At 37.0% G+C, this 12,571-nt stretch overlaps 3 protein-coding genes and 1 non-coding gene across 4 annotated transcripts; 2 read left to right on the top strand and 2 right to left on the bottom strand.

The window, feature by feature from the left end:
- Nucleotides 1-32: 32 nt before the first annotated feature.
- TRNAT-CGU lies at nt 33-104 on the top strand. Its single transcript has one exon. It is a non-coding gene; the product is annotated as a tRNA-Thr (tRNA).
- Nucleotides 105-1,864: 1,760 nt separating this feature from the next.
- Nucleotides 1,865-4,133, bottom strand: LOC110868718. Its single transcript, XM_022117958.2, has 3 exons — nt 3,940-4,133; nt 2,616-3,823; nt 1,865-2,522 (listed from the first exon to the last, which is right to left on the bottom strand). Exons 2-3 carry the CDS (start codon nt 3,299-3,301, stop codon nt 2,348-2,350), a joined length of 861 nt encoding a protein of 286 aa, XP_021973650.1. The 5' UTR covers nt 3,302-3,823; nt 3,940-4,133; the 3' UTR covers nt 1,865-2,347.
- Nucleotides 4,134-4,223: 90 nt separating this feature from the next.
- LOC110868719 (protein CHLORORESPIRATORY REDUCTION 7, chloroplastic) lies at nt 4,224-6,241 on the top strand. The gene is made up of 3 exons (XM_022117959.2): nt 4,224-4,355; nt 5,677-5,807; nt 5,902-6,241. The coding sequence occupies exons 1-3, from the start codon at nt 4,301-4,303 to the stop codon at nt 6,172-6,174; spliced, it is 459 nt and encodes a 152-aa protein (XP_021973651.1). The 5' UTR covers nt 4,224-4,300; the 3' UTR covers nt 6,175-6,241.
- A 530-nt stretch (nt 6,242-6,771) lies between these two features.
- On the bottom strand, nt 6,772-8,026 carry LOC110868720. The gene is made up of 2 exons (XM_022117960.2): nt 7,782-8,026; nt 6,772-7,057 (listed from the first exon to the last, which is right to left on the bottom strand). Exons 1-2 carry the CDS (start codon nt 7,925-7,927, stop codon nt 6,892-6,894), a joined length of 312 nt encoding a protein of 103 aa, XP_021973652.1. The 5' UTR covers nt 7,928-8,026; the 3' UTR covers nt 6,772-6,891.
- Between the last annotated feature and the right edge of the window lie 4,545 nt (nt 8,027-12,571).

Below are 12,571 nucleotides of genomic sequence, written 5' to 3'. Positions count from 1 at the left end.
TTAGTTATGAAAAGTAATTCAAGACAACAATTGCTTCCGTAGCATAGTGGTAGTGCGTTCGCTTCGTAAGCGAAAGGTCGCGAGTTCGATCCTCGCCGGGAGCTATATACAACAGTACATCTTTTTTAGATTTTTCTTTACAATTAAATTGTTATTGTTATAAAGGCATCTACTGTTTTACTATTATTGCCTATTGGACTAACAGTAAACACCTAAATCATATATTTACTAAGTGAGAAGATGCTAATCTGTATTTCTATGTAAAAATTAATTCTACAAACCATCATAATATATTCATACGTATTATACTATTTTTGAGATCGGGAAATTGTAGGAATGTAATTAACTTTCTAAAATAAAATTCAAAACTTATATCTAAAATCTAATAAGCGTTTAAATTATTATTGTTTTATGTAATAATCCATCATTTGTGGCCTAGTGGTAGGAGGCTCGGGTTCTTTAGTGGAGACCTAAGTCGATCCTCACTTGTGTCACTTTTGGTGGATTAAGGCAAGGAAGGATTTGAGCTAGGCCTTGTGTGAATCCCAAGCCCACCCGGGTTTTCGTCACACCGCGTGTTACGCCAGAGAATTATGCTCTTGTGGTGGCACAACGACTGTCAAGTGACAGCCGACGGTATGGTTTCCTGGGGAAACGCCCAAACTGATTAAGACAACTTAGTCTGGTTGGAGTAGGATAACGGGGCTCTCCAATTTGAAAAGTGCGGTAGCCTAAAGGAAGAAAAGTTGCCGTTCCATGAATATTGTTTTATGTGATAGACATGACGTGATTGTAGTTATATAAAGTGTCCCGTGAGTTTATACCACAAGACATTCATCTTTCTTGATCTCAGTCCCCAACATCATCATTATATACTTCATATACACTCTTACTGTCCACCACCACATGTCTCCTGACATCTATCTCTATTTCTGTGGTTTGGAATTAAAAATTACGTAGGTGGGTCCATGGGATTAAAAGGTTGTGATCGTAGTTGACGATGGTGGATGTTGACAACGGTTGTAAGTTTTAAATAAATCACCTCCATAGCGTAGGAAACCCCTTAAGACTAAGCGGTATGGGGGCCGGCTTAGGCCCGACGAGGCCCGGCGCCGGTCCTCCACACCGCCCCCCTCGTCCCGTCCCGTCCCGTCCTTTCCGGCTCCCACCAGCCGATCTCGCCGGGCCTCCTTCTCCTCCCTTCTCTCACATATACCTATACATACATACATATATTGATACGTGCAGATTTTAGAGAGAGATTAGAGAGAGAAACTAAGAAGAAGATTTATTCAACTCAACCATACCTTCATTATGCTCTCTGTTTGTTTATATAACAAACTAATACAAATGACCATTTACAATTACAACCCTTATAGTTTCTAACAGTTGACTCATAACCCCCTATACTATTTAACACGTAACATATATTACATAAAGGGGTTCATCCCCCACCCCCTAGGTCCATCCCCTCCAAGCCACTCTTACGTGACGCCGACATGACGGCCCATCACCTTGGGGATGAGGCTCTCCATACCCACTATTCTAATGATCAATAAGTAGAAGATGGGAACTACGCTATGGAGGTGATTTGTTTCACATGTTATATTCCCGATTTTTATTTTGTATTTTAACTTGGTTATTTTGACAAACTTAATATTCCAGTTACATTTTTTGTAAGTTTATATACTATAGTTACGTTGTTAGTTACTTTGGACGAACTTAATGTTTCAGTTCTTACAATTACCTATAGCTAAAGTCTCATTTGTAATGTATACATCAAGTTTGGTATATCATAATTTCTCTAAAAACACACACTAAAACCAGTTTGTTCAAATCTATTATAAAAGATCATGAAAAACGCTTATATAAACCTCACATTACTTTTACTCTCCAGTCTGGAGGTGATCAAACACAAGGATAGATACAATCTTTAATACAAAGTTTGTAGGATAATGAGATATCTCGTGACTTAATCTATACGTTTGTAGACCAATTCCAAGCCAAGAACCAAAAAATCGACCAATCTTGTGTACCCATTTACTATCAAAATGTATATTATTTGAATGGGTGTGTATGTATATCTATATATGATTATCTGATTATATGCTTACAACGGCTATAGATCCGAACGATGCTTGGGTTTTCAAATACCCGCGTATAATTCCACCTCATGTTCTTAGTATTGTTAAACAGCTGGATAAACATTAAACCAAGTGGTAGAATGAGTCGAGCCGTATATACCTTAGCTTCTCGTTGCGTTAGGGGACTTACTGGATCAACGCCATCCGAGGCACTATCGGGCAAAAACTTGTGTCATCTCACTGATGGTGTCATTGTTGAAACGTCAACAACACATGGGGAAACATGAGAAGCAATGGTACCATTGGTTGCCACCGGCTTTAGGGGTCGCGGGTGGAGCTTTAGGTGTAGTTTGTGCCGCCTCTGCTGGCGGTGTTGATGGTGCCGACTGCGGTTTTTCAGCCTCCACCTTTGTTGGACTTGGACCGCCTCCTGCAAGCCTGAGAACCACCATAACACGATTCATCACATTAAATTTTGTTACACAAATCATGTTATTAACCAAAGTTGGAATGAAGTGGAGGTTAGCTTACACAGGGAATGCAAAAGAATCGGCACTTAAAGAAGCGGAAAGATTTCCTTTTTCCTTTTCGGAATCAACCAGTGACGCATTTTGGGTTTCGACGGTTTCTTCTTTCTCCCCCGATTCACTGTTTGTACTACCACTCTTCCGTTCGTTTTCCGCTGACGTGTCCATCACCGTTGGCAAGCCCGGTGACGGTGACGGTGACGGTGACAACTTATCATCGATCCAGTTAAGTTCTCCAGATTTGCTCAAGTAAAAACCACCATCCAACGAGAAGCTATTATTCCCCGTACGGATACTAAACAACGAATCACTAGATCCTAGACTCCATTCTGAATTACTTCTATGCTTTAAACCAAACATTGGTGATGGAGACCGATTAAGATCATAACCCGCAGGCTCCCCCATCACTTGCACAGGCGGCGATTGTTTTATCGCTCCATATACCGTATCCAAATCACTATTTTGAGGCAATGTACTCGTCATCGTTGGTGACTCAGAATTCAAAACTCCTGAGGCCGAATCGTGTTCTTCAAACTCGTAAAACGCTGCGTCATCTTCACCGACATCTACTTCAAAACGATTTGAATACGACGAGGTAGAAGACGAGGAAGAACGGTAGCCAACAATTTTGTCATTGTTAAGTAAATCCTCTTCTATGATACTCCTACCACCCCCATTATTCTGTTCCATTCTGTATTTCTGTTCTGTTCAACAGATCACTGTGAAATATGAATACCAAAAATGCGACACAACCAGATCCAGTATGACCTAAAACCGTGATCTCATCGAGTTTTGTACCAGAACTAGTTACATTTCTGTATCCGAATTGTGTCTAGGACGCTTTACGGTTTCAAAACCGACAAACCGCACCAAAAACACAAAACCTAGGGTTACGCCGCAAATTCTAACACAGATCTCTCATGAACGCCTTAATTCGCCGATAAAACCGTTGAATTCTACTAAATCATGCTTAATCTACGAGATTCATGCATCTAAAACCGTGATCTCATGGATTCAACATATAATCAATCAAAACTAGTCACATTTCCGAATCAAATTTGTGCCTACGATGCTCTAGGGTTTCAAAACCGACGAACGGCACCAAAAACACAAAACCTAGGGTTTCACGGCGATAATTTACAATTCGTAACATCGAAACAACGCAATTCCAACACAGATCTCTCGTAAACGCCACAATTCGCTGATAAAAACCTGTTGAATGAATGAATTCAGCTAAATTACGCTAAATCTACGAGATTCATGTAACGTAACTCATACGAGAACAATAAAAAACAATAATGATGATGATTGAAGGAAACTGAGCTTACTTGAATCGATAGATTGTTTAGATCACCGGCGGCACCATTGTTGCGCTGAATTCAACGATAAAACGGCGAAAAATCAAGACCGACGGGGAGAATTTGAATATTATGAGAAAGAACAGGGGATTAGGGTTAGGGTTTGATGATTGAATAATAACAGAAGGCTCAGCGTTATTTCAGGGTAATGAATGCTTTTTTTCTATGTTTATAGACGCGGGAAGATGTTTATATGGCGGGTATTTCTGTTTGTGAGAAAGTTTGGGGGTGAGTTGTGGAGTGTGGTGGAAGATGAGGGGGTGAAATGGAAGATATGGAAAGGTTTTGATAAGAGATTTAGAGGTTGTGGTTCACCATTCAATGTGATTTCATGGATGCACTTGTGCAGACACAGCTTTTCAGGCATGGGTCTACATTTTTTACAGGTAAGCTTAACTAATTATTAACACTTTAATAATAATTCATATCAATCTTTCTAATTGAAACTTTGTTTTAGCTTTATAAAATTAGTGCTCGCAATAGCTAACATGTAGGTAGCCTGCTAAGACACGGTAACAGAAAAGTACACCATATGATTTTTTACATTTTTTAAAATAATCAAAATTTGAAAGTTAAGATCCATTATTTCTCTTTCTAAGCACATAAAATATACATTTGTCTTAGAGACATTGGATATAAAGTAGTTAAATGAGTCGTATTCATGTTTAAAATTTTTGTTGTTCGCGTTATCAGATACCTGTTAAACCTGCTAAGACACGATTTGCCAGCCCTATATAAAATTATAAATGGATTTACTCTCTTTCTTAGATAGTTTTTTATATGTGAGATTTACTGAGTATAGTTGTTATTAGTTGTTATTTTACTTTCTTTCTTGAAAAATAATTGACAAAGCGGTGTGTGCGTCCTCGTTGAACCTCGGGATGCCTGTTCATTGGAGTTACACTTGAGAAATCCAAAATTCGAAACATTCTGAATTCAAATTAGTTTTTTGCTCTTGGTTCGGGTTATGGATTGTCGGTAAGCTCTTTGTTAGATTTTACCATTATGCAAGATTAACCGACATTTGAATGGCCTTTCGCTACTTTAACCTTAAGGGGGTGCTTAAGTGGGGGGGGGGGGGGCAACCCTCCAAACTTTCCGCTCAGTAGTGGAGAGTATGTAGTTTTCATATAGAAGTTTTTGGGTATATACGTTTTCGACCCCGCGATTTTATAGATATTTTTAGGTCCGATGACTTCTGCCCCCGGTCGGAAATCTCAAGCTTCGCCACTGCGTGAGTGCCTCTTGTAGAGGTCTCATGTTTAAATTAAGCTTTCATTGGTTTTCTAACTTTAAGGTACATTTTTTTCGAATCTCATTGGTTAGTACAGTATTGACGGCCAGTAACAGTAACCTTAAGGGGGTGCTTAAGCAGAGGGGGGGGGGGGCGAACTTTTCGCTATGTAGTGGAGATTGTGTAGTTTTCGTATAGAAATTTTTGAGTATATATGTTTTCGACCCCGCGATTTTATAGAAATTTTTAGGTCCGATGATTTCTGCCCCCGGTGAGAAATCTCAAGCTTCGCCACTGCGTGAGTGCCTCTAGCAGAGGTCTCATGTTTAAATTAAGCTTTCGTTGGTTTTCTAACTTTAAGGTACATTTTTTCGAATCTCATTGGTTAGTATGGTATTGACGGCCACAGTAACAGGTTGTCACCTAAAAAACACTTTGGAACCTTGAACTAATTAGCTGCACTTCATTTGCAGAAAACAATGCACCAAAAAACCATAATCATGTCCACCAGAAGTCAAGTTTTGCAACTCAATGTTTGAGTTACTCAAGTTACTGGTGCCCCCAATATACCATTATGGAAAGGCATCACAGGAATGCAACAAAGGCAAGGTCTTTAGAGTTTATTAAAATACGAAATTATGCACATGGTTTGCGCGGAAAGGGGAAGTTATTTACGCAATTTTATGGCATGTAAACAGATCTATGGTGTAAGGAGAAGGAGATCGAACATGGAAACAGACACTTATGTACTAATGGAGCCAGGTAAAGCCGAAGAATTTGTGAATGAGGAAGAACTCAGGGATAGATTGAAGGGGTGGCTAGAAAATTGGCCAGCCGAATCACTGCCTCCGGACCTTGCAAGATTTGAATCCATTGATGATGCTGTTTCGTTTCTTATTAAGTCGGTTTGTGAACTTGAAATCGATGGAGATGTTGGCTCGATTCAGTGGTATGAAGTTAGTTTGGAATGAAAATTATCTCAATTTCCAACTTATTAGTGTAACTTCTTTAAAATGTATGGTATTACTTGTTTATTCATTGGTGTGTGTTAACACAACCCACAAGAAAAATCACAAAAATGATCTTTTTGCTCAATAAAACAACTTAAAGCATTATTCGATTTTTTCTTTCAAGTTTGTTCATCTAAGAAAACGTGCCACCCATCGTAATGTGCGTCAGGTGGCCTACAACCTTTGTACATCTGCGACCAAGCCAACGAATAAGAGGCCACCACGTGTATCAGGCGCATAAGTACATGTCCTCCTACCTCCACTTTTGTACTTGTGCGCCCCAAGGGCACAAACTAGTTAAATTTCATTTAAAATTACTTGTAACACCTCCTACGTGTATGCTTGCAAGCGCCAGATAGTTTCTATCTGGTTGGAGTATGAATAAATTGAGTTTTGTTGGTCGTTCAAAGAAAAATTACTTGTAACACGGTTTTATTTTGTTTCTAAAAATAGAATCTTTTTTATTGGCCAACAAGTCCATTTTGGTAATTTTCTAATGAAACCTATTTGAACAAATCAAGATTTCAAGTATCATAATCTTTATATCATGGTAAAAGATTCAATCATACAAAACAAGATTCTAACAACACACAAACAATCAAACCCTTCAAAATAAATCAATATTTCAACTTTTACAAACCCTTTTAGCTAAAAAGGATATCAACCCATCAAAATTCATCAAACTTTAACAGCACCCAGATCTTGAAACCTTGAACCTGGAACCTTGTGTTGTTGATTTCTAGCAGATGATGGTGGTAACAAAGGAGATGATTTAAAAGACTTTTTTCTAGCAAGAAGCCCTTTTGAAACAGGTGACATGATTTGATCAGTTGGGCTTTTATACCTACACAAAAAAGTTACAAAAAATCAAATTTTATGACAAAGAAAGATTTATATTACAAATCAAGAATTACCCACAAAAGATCACTAATCATACCTACAAAAAAAAAGTTTCAAAAATTCTAATTTTGTTAGCAAGAAAGATTAATATTAAAAATCAAGAATTACCCACAAAAGATCACTTACTATACTATACCTACAAAAAAAGTTAAAAAAAATCAAACTTCATTACCAAGAAAGATTTATATTACAAAGCAAGAATTACCCACAAAAGATCACTAATTATACCTACACAAAAAGTTTAAAAAAAATCTAATTTTGTTACAAAGAAAGGTTAATATTTCAAATCAAGAATTACCCACAAAAGATCACTTATTATATATACCTACACAAAAAAAGTCTAAAAAATTCTAATTTTATAATCAAAAAAGATTTATATTACAAATCAAGAATTACACACAGAAGATCACCAAGAAAGATTAATATTACAAATCAAGAATTGCCCACAAAGGATCACTTATTATTATACACCTACACAAAAAAAAAAAAAAAAAGTCTAATACAAATCAAGAATTGCCCACAAAGGATCACTTATTATTATACACCTACACACAAAAAAAAGATCACTTATTATACCAACACAAAAAAAAAGTTAAAAAAAATCAAACTTTATTACCAAGAAAGATTTATCTTTCCAAATCAAGAACTACCCACAAAAGATCACTTACATTTCCGGATATTTGAATGCTTTTGGGACCGAAAGACGATTAGGAGTGCTGGTTTTAGCCGAACCAGTGGCCGGAGAAGGAGAATTCATCGGTAGAGTCGGGGGTGGTGTTTTTGGTGAGGGTGTTATAGGAGACTTTTGATCCATAGTTGAGGGTTTTTGGTGAGATAGAAGAGGGAAGAAGGGGTTCGTTTTATAAGGTCGAAATGGGAGCAAAATGCTGGATTTTGATTTGTTTTGGGGTTTCGGCAGTGTGTGCAGAAGAAGATAAACTGGTGGGATAAATGACCGTTGGTGGAACAAGGTAGTGGGTAACGGTTCAATTTGGTGGGTTTGACTATTGTCATTTCTTAGTTTGACTAATGTAACCTTAAATTAAAGTATGATTATCAAGCTAACTTTTTATTATTATTATTTTATTATAGTTTTCTTAAAGCTTATTTACACGAATAGTCCTTATACTAGGTTGATATTTTGAATTCATTTTAGAAATTAGGAATTTGGTTTTAATGTTTTGTAACCTTGTATCGTGTCTCTTGTGTCAACCCGAGGAAACCAATGAACCGACGACGTGGACCAGCCTGATAAACCCGAGAAATACGACACAAGGTTTGGTCCTTTATCTACAGATTATAAATTTTTGGTTTTGGGTTGATTTAGTCTCAGTCCATCAAAAACCAGATCTACCCAATTTGAATACAAAATAAATAAAACCTAATATTTATAGGGTACTACTATACAAAGGGAACTCAGTGGCATCATATTAGTATCTACGATTCGGTTTTTCAGATCATCCGTTCACCAACATCGGTACCGATCGGAAAAAATCAACCGTAATGCAACATCATCATATCATTAGTTCATAAATATCATCATTGAGGTTCTTCATCACCAAACGGTAGTCGTCAGGGTCCATATCGAGGGTCTTCATGAAAATGGCAGCCATCACGGTTAATCAACATCATCACTGACCGACACAGTTCATCTATATATCAAATCATGTTCATCTCAGTAATCAAGTATGTTTGAGGTTGTTTATCGACATTATATGTATATATAGCCGTTACTTCATCATTCTGTTTATATTGGAAATAAATGATATGTATGTATCCATACTTGGTTTATTTATGTCAATTTAAGTTGGGTGCTACTAAATACACCCCCTCTAATTAATAACTATACCTCCATCCTATAAAAACATTACATCATTACATCATTACATCACAAATCAACATTTTATTGTTTTTTTGTCTTTTTGTTGTCTTTTTAATTATTATTATAATAGTAATTATTATTTTTAAAAATAGTTATTTGAATAAAAAATATTTATTAAAAAAATTTTTGGACGAACTCGATTTTGAATAAAACTTATCTGAATGTTCAAAAAAAAGTAAAACAAGGCTGTCTTTTCATATTTTTTAAAAGTAAAATGTTAATAAGTTATTTAAGAAAACCCTATTTTAGGTTAAATTAATTGTTATAAAAGAGAAAAGAAAAACAAATTTTATATATAATTTAGTAATTATTTATTTTTACACCCCCTCCCCCTATTATTGCATTTATATTAGAAGCAGCGATGAGTTTATTATTATTATTACTTTTTACTTATAGTTTATAAATTGTAAATACTATTAAAAAAAATGTAAGAAACTATATTTAGACTGACTTATTTAGGGATGAGCATTTGGGAGTGGGTACTGGTACTGAACCGGTTGAACCAAGTTCATTCGCCAAGATACTGATGAACAAGGTTTTTTTGCCAGCCTTCTAAACACATGTCACGGCCCCTGACCCTATCCTGGGAGCGGGAGCCGCGAACCAGTCAGATGGTATCGGTATTTATTTATTTGGCAGCGGAAATTACATCAGGACCGTAGTTAGGAAATATTTTATCAGAGTAAAACACCATATTTTATATAATTAAACATATTGGGATAAACCCAAGTTTTCATTACAAACTGATTCATAAGAATAAATCCCATTTTATTTTAATAAACGCCTTCTTTTATTTATGTAACTTTTATAGCCACTTTTCCAAGCCTTCAGTGCTGTCCAGCTGGCTTCTAATTGGCTTTCACATTGTGTTACCTGAAACGCGTTTAAAAACATTTTGTCAGTGGGAAATATTGGTGAGTGAATCCCAGTTTAATCAAGAAAAGTTTTATTAATTTAAACAGTATTGAGACCGATTACAATGTTTACATCTACCCAATTACTCATTCAGTACTGCCAATCCTGACTGGTGGGTCATATTACACATTGGCTAACTCTTCGTCCAATGGTAACGTTACTCACATTTTGTATACAAAACCCCAACATACCGGCAGTAATCGTAGAATTACAAAGACTCAATCACTGCCAAATTTCATTGTAAAACATTTAACGTTTGGTAAAAACTGTTTACAAAAAGGAGATTACTCACATTGCTGTCATAGGGTTTTCAGTAAGGATTTCCTGTGAATAATCTATAAATTACACAAATGCACGTGTGTTAGTATAATAACCCATTTTAACATTAGTAATACCCTCCCCGAGACGGCATTCCAACGACTACGTCGGGCAGAACCATGACAGCCGTTACGGAACCCTAGATCAATCGGGCAGAGTATCTAATACGTATCCAGGGGTTATGATACTTACATCGTAGCAGGACCTCGCTATTTAGGGGGTATTAGACCCGAGTATAATGCCTACACTTTAGAAATTGAGATTGACAAAAGAAAACTGAACGAATTCGACTGAAGGCCCGATGCCTCCTTTTATAGGGGCTGATCTTGGGTTTCTCGCGGCCCCCGTAACACAAGACCGGGACCTACGCGGCCTGCGTCAACGCTGGTCAACAGCGTAGCCCATCCGGATCACCAACTAGCCTCGACATGTGTTGGGCCACGTGCGGCCCAGGGTTCAGCCACCTTTCACCCTCTCGCAGCCCGCGTAAGGTTGAGGTGTGGCTTACGCGTCCCGCCTCAACTTAAAATTTTGATTTTTATTTATTTTTAATTATATTTAAGGTATTCGGGGTCCGTTTTCGCGTATGGGGTGTTTTTAGGGACGTATTGGAATATTTTAAATATTTTTAGGGTGCCGGAAAAATTATGAGGGTGTCGATTTACGTTAGGGTTGTTATATTCTCCCCACCTTGTTTTAGAGCTCGTCCTCGAGGTCTATTGGAACAAGTGTGGATATTTCCTTTGCATTTCTGATTCGAGCTCCCATGTGTACTCAGGTCCTCTCTTGGAGTCCCACTTCACTTTGACCAGAACTAATCTCTTATGCTTGAGATTCTTAACTTTCCTATCTTCAATCTGTAGAGGTCTTTCTACAAATTAAAGTTGCTCATTTACCTTTATATCTTTAAGACGCACTACAAGTGATTCATCCGCTAAGCATTTCTTGAGATTACATACATGAAATACAGCATGTATTCCTGCCATTTCCTCTGGCAGTTGTAGCTGATAAGCTACAGGTCCTATTCTTCTAATAATCTCAAAAGGTCCAACATACCTGGGACTTAGCTTTCCCCGTTTGATGAATCTTACCACTCCTTTCCAAGGAGAGACTTTTAACAATACCTTATCACCTACCTGAAATTATAACGGCTTACGTCTGTTATCAGCGTAACTCTTTTGTCGATCACGTGCTGCTTTCAGTCGTTCCTTGACTTGAATGATCTTGTCAGTTGTTTCTTGCACTATCTCAGGTCCAGATAGTTGCTTTTCCCCAATTTCTGCCTAACAGACTGGGGTTCTGCACTTTCGTCCATAAAGTGCTTCGAATGGTGCAGCATTGATACTTGTGTGATAACTGTTATTATAAGAAAATTCTATTAAAGGTAAGTGATCGTCCCAATTACCTCCAAAATCAATTACACAAGCTCTAAGCATGTCTTCCATTGTCTGAATTGTCCTTTCGCTTTGTCCGTCTGTTTAAGGATGATAAGCTGTGCTTAGATTTAGCTTGGTTCCCATTGCTTTTTGGAAACTTGCCCAAAAATGAGAGGTAAAACGGTTTTCCCTATCAGAAACAATTGATAAAGGAATTCCATGTAATGAAACAATTTCATTTACATATAATTTGGCTAATTGTTCCATACTAAAAGTTTCTTTCATTGGTAGGAAATGAGCTGACTTGGTTAGCCTATCTACAATCACCCAGATTGTATTATTACATTTTCTTGTTTTGGGTAATTTAGTAACAAAATCCATTGTTATCAATTCCCATTTCCAAACTGGCATTTCTAGCTGTTGTAGCAATCCTGAGGTTTTCTGGTGTTCAACTTTAACTTGTGAACAGATTAAACATTTAGAAACATAAGGTGCTATATCCTTCTTCATTCCTATCTACCAGAAATTTTTCCTTAAATCCTGCATCTTATCATTTCCTGGATGCATTGTATACTTAGACTTATGAGCTTCTTCTAATATAGGGTGACGTAGGTTTCCTAATTTAGGTATCCATATTCTTTCCTTATGGAATCTCCAAATTCCATCTATTCCTTGTTCTAATTCCTTAATCATTCCTTTTAATTTTTCAGTATCATCCTTGATTACTGATTCTTGTGCTTTTCTAATCTGATCGTTTAAATCTACTTGTAGATTTAATTTAAGAGAACGTACCCTTTTTGGCTTTTCATGATACTTTCGACTTAAAGCATCAGCCACTACATTGGCTTTCCCTGCATGATACTGGATATTACAGTCATAATCACTAAGAATTTCCATCCAGCGTCTTTGTCTCATATTCAACTCTTGTTGCCCAAATACATACCTTAAATTCTTATGATCTGTGAAT

Source organism: Helianthus annuus, chromosome 7 (genome assembly GCF_002127325.2).
Source record: "Helianthus annuus cultivar XRQ/B chromosome 7, HanXRQr2.0-SUNRISE, whole genome shotgun sequence".
Classification (NCBI taxonomy): Eukaryota; Viridiplantae; Streptophyta; class Magnoliopsida; order Asterales; family Asteraceae; genus Helianthus; species Helianthus annuus.
The sequence above is the reverse complement of the archived record's forward strand: the minus strand, read 5'-3'. Positions and strand labels throughout refer to the sequence as shown.